This window comes from Zosterops lateralis, assembly GCF_965231275.1.
Source record: "Zosterops lateralis genome assembly, chromosome: Z".
Lineage (NCBI taxonomy): Eukaryota > Metazoa > Chordata > Aves > Passeriformes > Zosteropidae > Zosterops > Zosterops lateralis.
Genome location: NC_139800.1, coordinates 79,555,791 through 79,572,470, shown reverse-complemented (window position 1 = coordinate 79,572,470; position 16,680 = coordinate 79,555,791). Strand labels below are relative to the sequence as shown.

At 41.0% G+C, this 16,680-nt stretch overlaps 1 protein-coding gene across 3 annotated transcripts; it reads right to left on the bottom strand.

The window, feature by feature from the left end:
* Positions 1 to 606: 606 nt before the first annotated feature.
* On the bottom strand, positions 607 to 16,383 carry LOC310923158 (P2R1A-PPP2R2A-interacting phosphatase regulator 1; the record flags this gene model as incomplete). Of its 3 annotated transcripts, XM_083884303.1 has the most annotated exons (11): positions 607 to 1,827; positions 2,701 to 2,909; positions 4,028 to 4,124; positions 5,119 to 5,183; positions 5,841 to 5,929; positions 6,376 to 6,468; positions 6,914 to 6,968; positions 7,048 to 7,091; positions 9,173 to 9,229; positions 13,126 to 13,204; positions 16,241 to 16,383. In XM_083884303.1, 10 exons carry the CDS (start codon positions 16,381 to 16,383, stop codon positions 2,750 to 2,752), a joined length of 882 nt encoding a protein of 293 aa, XP_083740429.1. In that variant the 3' UTR covers positions 607 to 1,827; positions 2,701 to 2,749. The 3 variants fall into 3 exon arrangements, with proteins under 3 accessions (XP_083740429.1, XP_083740428.1, XP_083740430.1); XM_083884302.1 differs by having other exon boundaries at positions 607 to 2,909; XM_083884304.1 differs by having other exon boundaries at positions 607 to 2,909; positions 5,119 to 5,180; positions 16,241 to 16,356.
* Positions 16,384 to 16,680: the final 297 nt, after the last annotated feature.

Below are 16,680 nucleotides of genomic sequence, written 5' to 3'. Positions count from 1 at the left end.
TGCATTGTATAACATCCTGATTTCCTGAATCCAGATACACATTCTATAGTATAACTGGTTCCAAAACCTTTCATTTCAGTGGAAAAAAACCCCTGTATGTGTCACCAAGACTCCAGGGAGCAAAACTGCAGCTTCTTGGTGATGTGGAGATAACACACTGAGATGCTTGCCCACAATTTCAATGCAATTTCTGTTTTGCAAAAGCAGGGAAAGGAACAGATACAGATAAATAACTATTTCACTCTTGTCCAAGAGCAAGAATTGACCCAGAGAAGTTGTGGACTCCCCATCCCTGGGACTGTTCGAAGCTGGGTTGGATGGGACTTGGAGCAACCTGGTCTGGTGGAACATATCCCTGCCCATGACAGGGGGTGGAATGAGATAATTTTTAAGGTCCCTTCCAACACAACCCATTCCATAATTCCATTATTAATTGGCCTATTAAAGCAAACCACAAAGACTCCCCACTGCTTCCCAAGAGTTAAGACCTTCAGTGCTTCCCACCAGCCAGCAGAAGCTTCTGTCTTCCAAACTATTTCAGCACGACTTCCTCTAGGTACAAACTAGGGACACACATAACTTGTATTCAAAAATGTTTGGGTTTATTCTTCTTTATTCCTAGAGTTGTCACAGACCTGCGAGACAGTATTGCACAGGGGAAACACGGTAACTCTGCTGCAGATTTTAATATCTACTTGCCTGTTAACTAGACTGGGTGGAAGCAAATTACAACAGATATTCTGATTTTAAAAGAAAGCATTTAATCCCATAAGGAAACAAGAACATGGTTATCTAAAAAAGTGCAGAAACAGCAAAACACATTTATTTTTCCATTTATTGGCACTTATTTGAAAAATAGCATAAATATCCAACAGAAAAGAGACAAGTTGACCCACACTCAGCTATTAAACCCCCCTATACTGATGTGTCTTCTAACAGAGACTGGAAGAGACACCAGGAGGTTCATTCTTAAGAAATAAGCAAGATGTAAAATAAAAATAAAATAAAAAATAAAAATAAAAGAGTCTTGCTCTCACCACAGAAGAGTGAATGCACAGCAACTCTTTGGCACAAACCTGAAACTGCAAAGCCAAACTTTGCCTCAGCAGAGAGAGCAAACAGAGCCCGGCACTCCCGTGTGCATCTGCTCAGGGACAAAGGGCAGCTGGACTTGGGGAGGGACTGCAACCAGGAGGGTGATTATCACAATAATTTAAGAGGAATGATACCAGAAGTAAACCATGTCGTATCTTAACTAGAACAGTCAGACTATTAAATACATTCTATTTCCTCTCTACAATAAGGACACACAGAAATGGGTCACTGGCCCTTGGGTCGCCAGGTCTTTGCACTCCCAGTCATCCCTTTCTCGTTTTGATGGCTGCTGTCAGTCAAAGCTTCATCCATGTGAATCTTCCACAGCAGAGTTCAGGGCAGGTTCTTCTCTTACTTGAGGAAGTTTCCACACTTTTCTCACTTTATGGCACGCTACAAAGGCTTAGCATTTAAAAATTAAACGTTTTGCTTCATTCTTAACCTCTCTGGAGAGAAGGTTTGAAACCACACAGCACAGATGCACAGACATGTACAAAGAGGGACTCAGCTGGGGGAGCTCAGCTGCACAACCCCAATGAGGGTGTCACTGCAAAATCCCAGACAGCTGTCCAGAGCGGGGGGGTCTGCAAATTCTTCCTCCTCGCTGGGGAATTTCAGAGTTGAGATCAGGATGTGCCTCAACACACTGACTTTTCAAGCATCTCAGATTACCAGATTCCAGGCTTCCAATCAGCATCTGAAGTTTTCAACAGCAGAAATGACTTGATGTCACTGTTTGAGGAAGCAACATCAGGAAATTAAATACATATTAAATATATTTTATGGCCTCAGGCTGTTAAAAGGCATTTAAGATTCCTCACCGTACCTGTCATATATGATGACAAATACTGACTTAAAATAATGCATTTCTGAAGTACTAAATACTAAAATTTCAGGATTTAATGTATTGTCACTATTTTTCCTATTAAAAGACATTTAACAGAGCATCTACCACTCCTATACATCATCTAAATGGGGAAGAAAGAGAAAGAAATGCCAGATACAAAAACCCAGAATAATGTTCCGCACCTAATTTAGATTTAGTCACAACAGCAGTCATGATCATGAACAAAATCCAACATATAAATTTGACAATTCACCAATTTGTTCTTTTCTGACATCCACTGGAACACAGAATTGATTAAGAGCCAATCAATAACAGAACACAGTAATATTAATAATAATCAATTTCCTCCCTGCAATATTCTCCGTATTTCATATGAAGAAGAAGAAAAAAATATAAATATCTAACACTCTGGGAATAGAAACAATTAGTAAGCTGTTTCATTGGTTTTAGGCTGAGGACAAATGTGAGTTTTCTGCTCCTCCACAGGCAGGGAGGACACAGGCAAGCCAAATCCTCCAGAAGCAGGACGTGTGCAGTGTGTGTAACTCATGCCAAGGAGATCACAACCACTGCAAACCAGCAGCCTGCTGACTGACGTGAGCACCCGGCGTGTCTGCAGCCCAAATGCTTCTGTATCGTAGTAAACGTCATACAAATCACTAGAAAGGTGAATTCCTCCTCAAGGAACTATTCTGGAAGTTTTCTAGAAGCAATGACATTGCTGGAAGTTCCTATGAGGAACAGAATGGGTTACACACAACAGAAAGTCTGGGCAATATCCCGGTGTCCATCGGCAGATTCCTGCTCTCAGTTCATTGGTAACTTGGCCATGAGATCCACGGGCAAAAATGGGGATCTGGAGTCAGAGAGTGACACTGGAGAGTCTGTGCTGGTGCCAACTTCAGCTGGGGAGTCACAGGAGGAGCCTGCACTGCTCCTGTTGTCATCCAGGGCGTGTGAGGACAGACTGAAAGCACAGCGACACCGGGGCATGAGAAACGAGGGGCTGGCCCAGGGAAGTGCCCCAAACCAGCCCCAATCATCACAAAGCCACTCTAAACACACAGGTGCATCTCTGAAGGAGCAACAAGCCCTCTGATCTGAAATACACCTGCAGCTACACACACAGTCACTTCCAGACCCACACAGGACACTCGGCCCATTTGCTCCTTTGCTCAGCCAAAAATGGGGCACAGATCAGAAGTTCCAGACCTAACAATCCACTGCCAGCTTTGCTCCATCCTCAAAGCCCTGGGCCAGCACAACAGCCAGAGGCCTTTTTGCCAAGAGAGACACTGATAAACTATCCATCCTCCATTGTACAATGTATTTCACATGACACAAATTCATAAGTACAGCTGATCTATCATCAGCAATAGCAGCAAAGTGATTTTTTTTAAATTACCATCTCCTACACCAAGAGGCAGCAATTGAACCCACACTGCTATCCCCACTGTAAACAGGGTGTGCAAAAAACCATATGATTTTAAAGTACCTTTAAAACATCTATTTTGCTATTGCCACTCAAAGCTTCTGCATGACTTGTACATCAGCTGAGAGGCAAAAAGACAGAAATACTTTGAACAACCCTTGACAGCTGTGTGAGCACACTCTATATATAATTAACCTTTTGACTAAAACACTAGATCGAAATCCCTTGCCATTACCAATCACTACAATTTTCAACAAAGTACTTTTTTATCTCCTCCCTGCTCCTCTGACCCTCCAGGGAGGATCAGACAGACTCATGTTCCTCTGTGACTAAGAACAAGGGAAAAGAAGAATAACCCTATTCACTCAAAAAAGATCAGTGTTCACATTTGATTGCAATTTGAATCAGACTCCAAAAGCCATCATCCATGAGGTATCTCTTCCTAAACATGCTCAACACCTCAGTCAGGCCTAGAGTCTGCAGAATTGCAGGGAATATTGCTGTCTGTTTACTGTGATAATTTCAGTGCTTGTAACATTATGAGATCTCTATTAAAAACAGAGAAAAACAAGCAAAAAGACCCTTCAAGCATTATCACTGCTAGGAAAAAAAAATTTGTAATGCTTCTGCTGAAAGGGATAATAAACATTTACCATGCCCCAAGGTCCACCTGATGTGCAGCCTCGGGGGTTAGCATGTTGGTGGATCCTTGGAATAATCTTTTTGGGTGATCTTCCATCTCTGTCACACCTTTGGGAAGAGATACCAATAAAAATTACAACTCACTTAAACTAAAATCCACTTTCAATGTACTTCTACAGAGCGAACAGAGCAGAGGTTCAAACTTCCAATATTTCATATGTAGAACATAGAATTTAGATGCTGGAATTTTAAAGACTTTCTGTTTCCCGGAACCATTTTGTCCAAGTTTCAGTGCAGTTTAGTGAATAATTAACTAAGGCTTAGGTATCAGATATTTATTCTTCAGTAGTGAAGAAATAATCCTTTTGTTTCAATTTATCCAGCTATCAGTTCACTGACCAGCTCCACCAGAGCAGAGAAGCTGGAAATAAGGAAAAGGAAGAAGCCCCAGGATTATCATAAAACCTTTCTATTGACTGATTTCCAAACACTCTACAAGAGAAAAGGATAGATATATGCTTAAATAGACTATGACAGAACTTAGATGAAAGTGTTTTAAAAGTTGTCCCAGAGACAGAGGTGTTCTGTAATAAAGGTGAAGCTTGAAGATATAAAAATAGGTGCAATAAAATTTCCAGAAATTAAACTTGAAGAAAAATGCAAAAAGACAGAGAAATATTTTCTAAAAAAGCTGTAAGGTGCCTACCAAGCCTGTGCATCAGCTTTGGGTTTTGAAGGGTTATTTGAAATGTAAGTACCTGTGTGCTTCAGTAACCAAGAATTTCAAAGCTTTCTGTTTAAGTTAAATATACCAGTAGTTGTATTTATTGTTTTGTTAAGCAGGTTACATCAGATTTTTTATCACATCTATATGTCCACAGCAATGGGGAGGAATTAGAACGAAACTATTATTAGCTTTATGAAATTAAAAGCTTTATGGTATAGTAAAATCTAATTTAATGATTTGTCTGTTTCATACATGTTCTATTTCTAGTTGCTTTTTGAAGTATCAGAATTTGGACAGAATTATGAAGGAAGCTATATGAATTATTATATAACTAACAAGTTGTCCCACTGTATTTGCCAAACCTAAATACTGTACCTTTTCTTTTGATTGATCCAAGAACACTTGGTCGAATGCAGTTAATTGGGCTCTGGCTTCTCCTGCTAAAAGAATACAAACGCTGCACTGAGACCACCATTAAAAGAGAAAGATTGATAAAAGAATCAAGAGATATTTAGAAAACAAAGTACTGGGTAGAAATCACTAAGAAAATAGGCAGTAAAACAGCTTATCCAAAACAAGCCCTTTTTTTTTTTTTTTTTTTTTTTTTTTTTTTTTTTTTTCTCTGAAGATAGGCCAGGAAGCACAGAACTGAGCAGGAAATGTTTAATTACATTATTTCGCAACTGGGGGAGTATAAAAGTCTCATCCAGGCACTGACTACATCTCAGTTGACAGGCTGAACTGTGAGGGCCTGGTAAAATTTAATTGTATGCCCACATCCCTCAAAGGAGTAACAAGCCCTAAATCTGTTTGTGTTTTCTTTCCCTCAGAACTCAATTACTAAAGATGTGAATGAGAGCAATATAGAGACTACAGTGGCAAGACAGATGCCACAATGCAGCCCATTTCCCAGTGCTATGATATGAGGATTTTGACAAATGTTTTACAACACTGTAAAATCTAAAGTCTGTATCAGTATATGAAGTTGTGCTTGTGCTCAGAAATCAATTATGGATACAACTAATTCTGCCATTTCAAATGCCTACTACAAACAAGCTACATCTGTTTTCTATCACTGACATGATCTGGTGACTTACCTTGAAAATCTCCTTGTTGGACTTGGGCTGGGACTTGGAGGCAACCCACTGCTGCTCACCAGACTTTGCAAAGATGGTGAGAAACATTGCTGGGAGGAAAAAAGTTTATGTTATAAATACTGTATCACTCCCGTGTGGTAACAATTGACGCTTAACTGCAGGGAAATAAACAACTCAGTATCAAATTCAGCAACCAGTCACTGGGTTTACTGAGACATCAGTTTTTGCTACTGAGAAAAAAGCCCCTTAAAATTGGACAGATTCCATTTTCATGCAGATTTATTTCACTGTACTCTGGTTAAACAGACTTATTTGGTTTTTATTAACCACAGCCTAACAGCTGAACACTCCACAGAAATTCACATCCACGAGATGAGCAGCTGGTATTTTCTGGTTTTGGGTTTTAGAGGGTTTTATTTACTCTCTAGTTTCCTATTTGCAGCTGAGGTAGAAAGGAGCAGGTGGCCTTATCTTTTGCTACTAATTTGGTTGAATTTATTTAACTCTACTTAAGATAAAACCACATTTTGCTCACCTTTCCTATTCCTCGAGTAGGTGAAGGAGCTGGAGAAACTGGAACAAAGTCTACTTGCTTTGGTGATAGTGATTTTTCAAAATCATTGTCACTCTGTAAACAGCACATATAATTAATCTTATGAGCAGGTACCTTAACAAGAAAAGGACTGATTGGTGTGAAATCCCAAAGTTATCCTCCATCATATCAACAATTTTTAGGTAGACATTTATGAGCTTATGTTTAATGAAAACAAACAAACAAACAAGCCTTAAATATTACATGGAGAATTATCAGAACATGTAAGAAAATTTGAATAAAATTTGAAAATTGAACATCCATGCAATTTCCTTTTGACACAGCAGCCCAAGGAACCCACATGTACCTTGAACAACTGATAATTCTATGCCTTGTTAGTATGCAAAATTGCTGATCAAAAGCAGTGCTACACTAACAACTTAACTGCAGGTCAAACTATCAAAGGAAATGTTGACATGAGAGGGTCTCTAGTGTCCTGATATTGATGACAGAAACACAAATTAAAGCATGAATGCATTACCAGGCTCAAGCTCTCCTCCCATGAGTGGCTCATCTGCATTGCTACTTGCACTTCTCTATAAAGAAGAAAAGAAATGTATTGTCCCAGGCCCACAGACAGCTGCAGTGACTGTTCTGCTCTGCCTTAGTGCTCACCTTTCATGAACTGTTTCTCTGTTCAGCAAATTCATTCCTTCTTCCTAAAAGATTAGCACATGAAGAAGCAAGGTAAAAAAAAAAAAAAAAACAAACCCAAAAAAACCCACAAATTCCACTTTGTCCCAGCAAATCAGAAAAGCTGTGGTTTCACTTCACTTTGGCATGTGGAAAATTTATTTCAACTCGGTTAAGCAACAGTAACTTCGAGTTCTCATCCAGGGAAAGGAGTGAGGAGGAGAGGATGAGAAAGAGATGTAGCATCATGTAAGAAGTGCTTACGTGAGCTGGTTGTTTCCCAAGCAGCTTTATTTTCATTACTAACCAAGAGGTAGCTACAAAACTGAATAACGATACTATGAACCAGAAATTCTCCACACGCCAGAGCGTCTTTATTCAGCCCTGAGTAACATCATTTTACAAAGGGGACACTAGTGCAGATAAACCCCAAAAACATGGCTGGATTCTTACCTTACTCTGGATTAGTGACTAACTAGACACTTGTCAGCATCTCATTTGCAATACAATGAATTTGCACACAATGAATTCAGGAGTCAGTGAGGTTTTTTTTTTTCCTAAAAAAACCTCCATAAAATATTATCAAAATGGATCAAATATATAAAATTAAACTGAACATTAACACCAAGTACAAATATGATTCAATTTCCTCTCAGGCAGATACCATTCCTTAAAATTAACTGAATGATAGCCAGTTTGTTCAGTGAATGAGTGGGTTCCCTAATTCAAGAGTAAAAGGTCAACTAAATATCTTCACAATCCTCATCATAAGTAGGAAGAGTCTAACCTGTATAATTTGCTCAGATTTGAAAGAGATCAGAAGTGAATCACACAGGCTCTCAGTGAGTATATAGGACATGGAATTAATTCCAACTAGTGAATCTAATGCTCAAACACAATATAGAAAATTATACTGTTTGCTTTAATAAATGGATGATACAAATATGAATGTAGAAGTATTTTCCAGAAGATTGAATTATCAAATTTTACTTCAGGTAATAGAGCAGAGCCACAATAGTCCATTCCTTTGCTCTTAGCATATTTTGCCTTTTAACTCCCTGCTCACTGCAGGAGGGCTGGACCAGATGACCTTTAAAGGTGCCTTTCAACCCAAACTAATTTATGATTCTATGATATTTACATATTAATCCTAAGCTTTTTTATATTAATAAAAAGACCTGTACAGCTGACCTGAGTGTTTCAGAGTCTATTTAAGCCAGTAAATTATTTACATAATGAAAGAAAGCTGTTATTTTCTTCAGGATTACTGTGCAACTACCTTAAATAACTGAGGTAGGAAGCAGAAGTGCCTTCTACCTCCCAGGCACCATACCCTAAAAATGCTGCCTAAAGCATTAAATTGTTTTCTTAACTTTTGACCCTGTAAAAATCAAGCCTATCCATTGAAAACTAGCCGGCTAAAAAAGAATTTTTTTTAAAAAAATATAATCTCCAAGCCAATTTTATAACCGCTCTACTGTCAAAAAGTGGAGATATAAAATGAAGGACACAGAAGAGCTTGAGCTTGTTGATTTTAAAGCTGGAGCCTCCAGCCTGCAGTGTGCTGGCTGGGAGCAGAGCTATTTGAGCCTGCTCAGATATTCCCCACACCACCCCCCCTTCCCCAGTGTTTGCTCTGCTGCCCTTCCCCCTCCCTTCGTGCTGTGACAGCACAAGTACAGGGAGCTGGATAAGAAAATTATACAGATGAAAAATAGCCCAGCCAGAAGAGTACAGACTATTTTTCAGCCAGAGTGTTTCCTTATCCTGCTCATTTTCTGGCTGCACAAAAGCCTTGTGCCAACGCAAGTTAAGGAACAGCTTGTTATTGGCCTCGAATATTTATGCTGGCACTGCTGCCAAAAACTTGGTGAAACTTTACCCTAAGGGTTTACATTAAAGGTTTCCTTTCTAAAATGTCAATTTTAAGAATCCTCTCTCTGCTCAAGTCTTCTCCTCGCTGTAAGATGCATTTTGCTTCATGAAACGTGGAACTGGGCAGACTGTTTGAAAATAAAATCTACAGGCAGTTGAAGGACATTAAACATTGACTGCAAAAAAACCCCAGCCACCTATAAAAAACCCATTTAGAAGAATCTGTGCTTACTTGTTTGATTTGATGAAGGCGGCTGCTGGGAATACGGATGGGGGACGATGGGACAAACTGCAAAACAAAGTCACACACGATTGAAAGGACAGCACAAGGGAGGGAAAGGTGCCACAGAAATGTTAGTAAAGTAGTATTGCCCCAAACTAAAAACAACCCAACTTAAGAAAAACCCCACATCACTTATAACATTCTCAGTGTATACACACATAACCTACATAACTTACTTACTAGAACATGTTAATATGTATCTCCACATTACACTGCTTTGTAAGCTCACAGATGCTAACTGGCATCAGCCTGGCCTCCACTCCATTTCCAGGCAACCAGAACTGACAGCTTTCCCCACAGAATGGAACTGCTTTTCACCAGCACACTGTCACCCCCACTATATATGTTGGCATAAATATTTCCCTTTATGCGATTCAGAATATTTATTTTCATTTAAGTAAACCACGAAGTTCCCCAATAGATCCTTTAAAAATACAAAGCCAAAACAATGCATTGTACAAAGAGGTTCCTGGATTGTTGTCTGCCTATAAATGAGTCCTCTGACAGGTGAAAAAAATCAGCTATTAGAAGGCTAACAAAGAGTTAAACACTTTCTTTATGGTTTCTCAAGGCCTTCACCAATTTGGGTGAAATCAGACAAGACGTGACTAAAAATGGCCTTCTGTTAATGCTGACAGTTTTGCATCAGGATCACACTGGAATGCTGTGATCTAAAACTGCACACCCAAAACCGAGTAATTTAAAGTGATTATTTTCTCAAAATATAATTTTCTTTCATATACTTCCCATCCCTCACATTGTCAACCCTCAGTTGATTTACATCACAGCCATTCAGGGAACAAAAATTCTAAACCAAAGCCTTGAATAGAGCTTTAACTTCTCTTCAAGATGACAATCCTTCCAAAAAACGAGGTGTCTTTTCTAAATGGATGTGTTCAGAGAGTAAGGCTTGCGTTATTATAGGTGTTTTTATGGTTCATTCATTATAAGGCTTCATCTGCTTCACAAAACATTACTAGAGCTCCTCATCATGCTGAAGGTGGAGAACTAAAAAACATTCAGTTAACTGTTCCTGCACCATCTTCTAATCAGTGCCACGGAGAATACAAGGATTTTGCTGCCTGACAGGGTAAGTTAACACAGACTGTTAATGCTTCATAAATCCAGAACCCTCCTTCTGGAAAAACAAACATGAAGACATCACACCCTACTTCTCACAAAAGAATTCAGCCTGTCAGGCTCACACTAACATTTGTGCCAGAATTTAGTGATTGTAATACATAATACTAAACAGCTATAATATCTTGATTTGCTACTTTTAAAGTCCAGTTCAGGTCAGCTTTACCATTATACTGGGTTCCCAAAAATCCTGTGCACCTCATAAAAATTCCTCCAAGCTGTACCAGCCAATGCAGACCTTGAGCTGACCTTGATTCTCACACAGAGAAAAGGATTTGGACAATAGTGCATTCCTGCCTATTCAGTCTGTCATTCCACAGTAGAAATGCATTTGTTCCACTCATTATATTCTAATTTTATGACTGTGATCCACATACTTTAAGGTTTAGCATTTATAGAATATGTACAAAAGCAATGGTTTGCAGTATAAAACAAAAAATATAAAGATACAATTAAGCATTCCTCTGCAGGGCCTGATGCACTAACACAGCTCTGAGGATCCTACACCATGTTTCCAACAAGTCATCATCTTTGCTTTGTCAGTGTGTAAAATTCACTTTTGCTCTTTGCATCCTTTGATTTAAATCTTGTGAAAAGAAACCTCTGCCATTTCCAAAGGATACTTGCTAAACTAAACCCATTTATTAAAATTATGGCACTCAAATCCCCAATGTTTAAAGAGAGCAAAAAGCTTAATAAAAACATTACAAACTATTAGACTGTGACAGGGAAGAGAATCACCTTCCCCCTCTCCTCCAGGGTGTCAGACACTGTGTTCCAGGGCAGGAAATGTCTCAGCAGTGCCAGGCTGGCAGGAGCCACTGCCCAGGTGAGCAGGGGCTGCCCCAGTGCCTCTGCCCTGCCCTGCAGTGCCCTCTGCCTCCTGCCAGCTCTGCCGCTTGTGCGGCTTAAAAAATATAAAATTAGAAAAAAATTAACATCAACTTCTGCTGAAATACCACCTAAACATCTAACCACAGACTCAACTGCTCTGCTTAAGCAACAAAACAAAAACCCCAACCGTGCAAAACAAAGAAGAAAACCCCACCAAAACATTTACTCACTGGTATCTCCTGGAAGAAAAGAGCTGCAGATACTGAGCCCAGTTAACCCTTCCTTGGCAATTACACGCAGTGTCAAAAAACTGCAGATGAAGCCCCAGCCCAAATGGCACCACTGCCCCTGCAGTGATCATTATAAACCAGCTGAAGTCTGAGACTTGGAGAAGCTACTCCAAAAACAGATTGTGGAATTCAGCTGAGCAACTGGGACAGCACTGAAGATGGAGCTGATGGTGCATGACCTTCAGTTTCCAGAGATTTTAGCAACTCCTGCTGTTCCCCTCCCACACAGATTAGACAAAAACTCTTCAACTTTAGACGAACTCTTCAACTAATCAACTTTTTTTCCCGTAAAGTTTAACAAAACATAAAATTTAAGCTGTACTTGTAATAAAGAAGTTTCAGTTGCTTACTCAGTCCTTTGACCCTCTTACAGTTTACACTGCAGTAAAACTTGGATTAGTTTTCTTAAATACAAAGAAGTGTGTTTTGAAATACACTTTATCACCTTCTTATGTGAAATTTAATTTACAAAAGTAATTGTGATCTAGCTCCTTACTGTATCTCTAACATCACAAAACTAAATGTACTTCTTTGCTCTAGGAAGAATACCAGAGAAGGTTGCTTAGGGTCCTTGATGCTGAAAATTTAATTTTATCACAAAATCATTTCTATGTGGATGATCCCGGTTTAAGACCACGGAAGGACGAGAATCTCTAAGATCCTTTCCAATTCCACCCTCCCTGCCATATTCAACAGAACCATAACCCAAAGGGGCATATCAAAGCAGACAAGATCTAGCAGTCAGTGGGGAACTTGATTTTTAGTGTAAGAGTAAAATTTCATGTATTTTGTCAGCACTGGTCAGCTGGGAGTGAAGAAGAAGAACACTTTTTAGTAACATTAGTGTGAGGGGAAGGGTTAGGAACATCATCCCATGAAGATGGAAACACTGATTAAGTCCAGAAGGTTGCAACATTTATGAGGGACAGGGAGAAGAGCAGCCCATCAGTGAATTAGCTCCTGCTTCCCAGCAAAAGTTCTGGGCAAGGCACCCTGAATTAGCATCTTTTTAGCCCAACAACTGAGGATCTTCAGGAGTAAACACAATAAAATGAGCTTTTGTCTTTGTTTTTTTTTCTCCTCTTGCCTGACCACAAGCACAAACAGATTTACACTAAGCTGCTGCCCTAAAAGTATGAAGAAAGAGACTTGATTAAGAAATCTTCACCATAACACTTTCCTTCAGTTTTTTCATCCCAGCAGGAGAAAAGCTTTTCCACCAATCTTTCTTACACATAACTATTCTGATTCTGTTACAGACACAGACTTTGCTGAAGTATTTGTCTGCGCTTTTTTCCTTAAGCATCAGAAATCATTTAAGACATTGATTACTGTTAACAGCACAGTTATACAGTTAGTTTTCTTAGCAACCTACCTTTCCCTTGGAACATCTATTTTATAAGCAAAGTTACGACATGAAACAATGAAACACAACGTTAAACAATGAAACACAAGCATTCTCCAGGCCAAATGATCTACAAGCAACATTTCATTACAGCTACAGCACATTAATGCCACAGTCCGGAGCCTTGATTCTGAAAACAGCGTGGTGTCAGTTTCACAGGCTGCAGAGTAACTTTGTTTATTGCTGTTTGCAGAGCTCTGCCCCTGCCGGGGCTGCTGTGGGAGTTTCCTTACCAGGCTGTGCCGGTTCATGACGGTGGTGCTGTTCCTGCGGGTGCGCAGGACGCTGCCCTGGAACACCTGGGAGTTGTCGCTGCGGAAAGAAACAACAGTCAAATGCAAAACCCGTTTCCTCCACGGCAAAAAGCCCCACAAACCTCTTCATAACCAGCTCAGTTCCAAACGCTGTGACAGCTCTCCTGTTGAGACAAAGCACTCCAGAGACAGGTAGGTAAGAATTCTTTCAGCTGGTTGGTGGAGAGTGCAAATCGACTCATTCATCCTCTGATTCCCGGCTGCTTCAATTAATGATTCCAATTAATCATTTTGTGTCTTCAGAATGACTGAAGAATTGTTTAGACTGCGGGGATTTGTCATGTTTGGAATGGCTGCTGCTTGTATGTTGCTCCAAATGTCATTCAACAGAACAAATGTATTAATGGCTTGTAAGCAGTGGCTGAAAACAGCTCTGATACCACAGGTAAATCAGAATTTAAAAATACACCATCTTGATAAATTTTATCACTACATTTAATATCTTCTGAGCATTTTCCCAGGAAAGGTTAAATTAAACTTGCAGCAAACCCAGTTTTTAACGCCCCCCACAGCAACATATCCATTGAAATGGTACAGGATTATTTATCTGACACAAAATGAACTTATTTCTCAAGGCAATTTTAGTTCTATTGATTCCTAAAGCAAGTTTTACTGGTCATGTCATCACCAGTGTTTCAACAGCCAACGATCAGCATTTAATGAATGCGGCTGCAGAAATAAACTAAATTTTATGGTTGCTAGAAAAAAAAATTTGAGCCACAACCCTATAATCCTCATGCCCAGAAATGAATGAGGAACTGCACAGGTGAACAAATCCAAATGAAAGGCTGTAATTAGATTCAAATTACAAGAATTCACATCATATCTTTTTGTTTCTGCTGCTAACTTGGGACGAACAAAAGACCCCCACAAATACAATTTCTTTAAAACTAACCTGACCAGCAGCAGTGCCTTGCTGTGAGAACTGACAATCCTACTGCACTTTGATGACACACCACTGTCAGAACCCTCTGGTTCAAAACATATCAGTTAAGACACATAATTTTTAGACAGCTTTTATGTAGCTGTAAATAAAAAAAAACAAATAAAGCTTATAGTATGAAATAAAAGCCAACAGCAATTGGCATAAGCACTGTATTTTCTCCTTCTCCAAAATGTCAAGTACATAGGACCAGACACAGTTTACAATTTTCCAAGAAGTTTCACTCAGCTGACACCCACCAGAGATCAAACAGCTGCCATCTGACAGAGGTGGAAGGGGAGAAATTGAAGGGATCCATGACATGATGTTTGGAGATGAGCTTTGGCAGAGGCCAACAGCCACAATCCTTTTCAGTGTAAGCGTGCTGGCTGGCATGCAAGCACAAGACAAACAGCAGATCCTGAAATCCAGGGGCTGAGTCAAGAAAACAGGTTGGAACAATCCTGTCCCACGTTACCACAGCCTGTGTCCAATATTCAGTGCTAACTAACAGAGAGGGAGAGGAAAAAAGACCTTCAAATAATGCTATCTTTAATCTCCCTTGAAAAAAACACCAGACCTGGTCAGATCTCAGAATTACTTTTCACACAGAACTACAGTTCCCATTAAAATATTTTTTTTTTAGAGTCAAAAGTTCTGTGAAAGGTAACTTTTATGATCTAAAATATTCCACTTACAACTGCTCTCTAGATCTACAGCAACACATTTTCCAAGTTCCTTACTAAAAAAATGAAGAAGTCAAAACAGGAGGCAGAGGAGAAAAAGCAAGCTGTGTGAGAGCAAGAGCTTTTGTTTCAGTTTACCCAACAAAGCCATTCTGGGAAAAACTGAAGTCTCTTGCCAAGAGCTGCAATCTTGCAAAAACAGTATTCTGGTGGAAAATTCCAAACTAACAGGCAAACCACTGCTACCACCTCGGACTAGTTGAACAGCATTTCAGTTTTATTTGTATGAACACCTCACTCATAGTGTATGCACAGTGCCAAGGCAAGAACTCAGGCTTCTATCTGCCCAAAGCCTGAACTAAATAATTTGTTTGGATTTTTTTTTTTTAAGAGTCAATGGTCTTACAATTTCCAATTTACAAAAGGCTGGTATTACAAAAACATCTTTGATTAGTTTACCTGCTCAGAAACCTCCCAGGGGAGAGCTGCCATACACAACTCATCCACACTGCATCGAAATGTAAAATGGGAGTTGTTTCATTGTGAATATGTAAAAGAATCAAAATTACATTCACTTAACATCAAATCATGATGGAATAGGCAAGAATTAGTATTTCATCTGGACTGTCAGACATTGTTAACCATTTTGGTAAAAGAGGTATGTGAGATTTGTTCACCACTTGATATCCAGTTCCTTACAGAAAAATAAAGGGAAAAAAAAATAATCAATCCACCAGGAAGGACAAGGACCACCTCACAGCTGGATGGAAACCACACCATGCAGCAGATGGAGCATCTCCCAACTTCTCAACAGCCCAGAGGAGACATGAAACAGCCCTTTGGGTTATAAACTTGCCCAAACAGAACTGTACAAGAAACTCTACCTGTCTGAAACTTTCACCTGCCCCCTGCCTGCCACTGCCACTTTCTGTCCTGCCAAACACCCAACCCTCCTGCAAACTGACCTGCTGGTGGCCACATCCAAGCACGGCACACTGTATTTCTCCCAGAAATGCACACTACAGAAATTAGCACCCAGGAAAATTCCTGCCCACCTGACACACCGCTCTACACTAAACGCAAAACTTACGTCAAGGTCCCGTGAAATTACCTCCCTGACCAAACTCGCGGGATTGTGCCGAGAGCATTTACTGCAGTGACCACACACAGAGCAATGATTTATCCTGCCCAGAGCTGGCCCATCACAGAAACCACCGCGATTTTTACTCGCTGTGTAACAACAGCCACACAACTCTGAGGCTGCGGGCGGCGTTTCTCCGCAGAAACACGGCAGACCTCGCTGAAAAACAAAGCAAAACCCAATCCCCATCTCCCCGGGCTCCCGATATATTCCCTAAACCCCTCCCAGGCCGGGACAGCGCTGAGGAAATCCACTTTTCCCTGGAGCATCCCCTGGGCCCCTCACCTGAGCCCGTGGATGAGCGGGGCGCTGTTGGACCGCCTCAGGCCGCCGCCCTCGCCCGGGCCCGCGGCGCTCCCCGGCGGCAGCTCCAGGTCCAGCTCCATCTTCTCCTGAGCCATCGCGGCGGCTCCTCCCGCTCCGCCCATCCGCCGCCTCACGCCGCCGCTGCTTCCCTGGCCCTGCCGAGCCCGCGGGCGGGGGGGCTGCCGCGGCAGCCAAGCCGCATCCCGGGGGCTCTGGGGGGCGGCTTGTGCCCGCTGTTTTCCCGCTGTTTTCCCGCTGTTTTCCCGCAGAGCCCGGCGGGCCCCGGGGCGCTCTCCCCGCCCGGCCCCAGCGCAGGCGGGCCCGGCCGCAGGGCGCAGGCGCGGGGCTGAGGGGAGCGGGCGGGCTCCGGGCTCTGGGGGCAGGGGAAACACCACTGACCGCTCAGCAGAGAAAATACC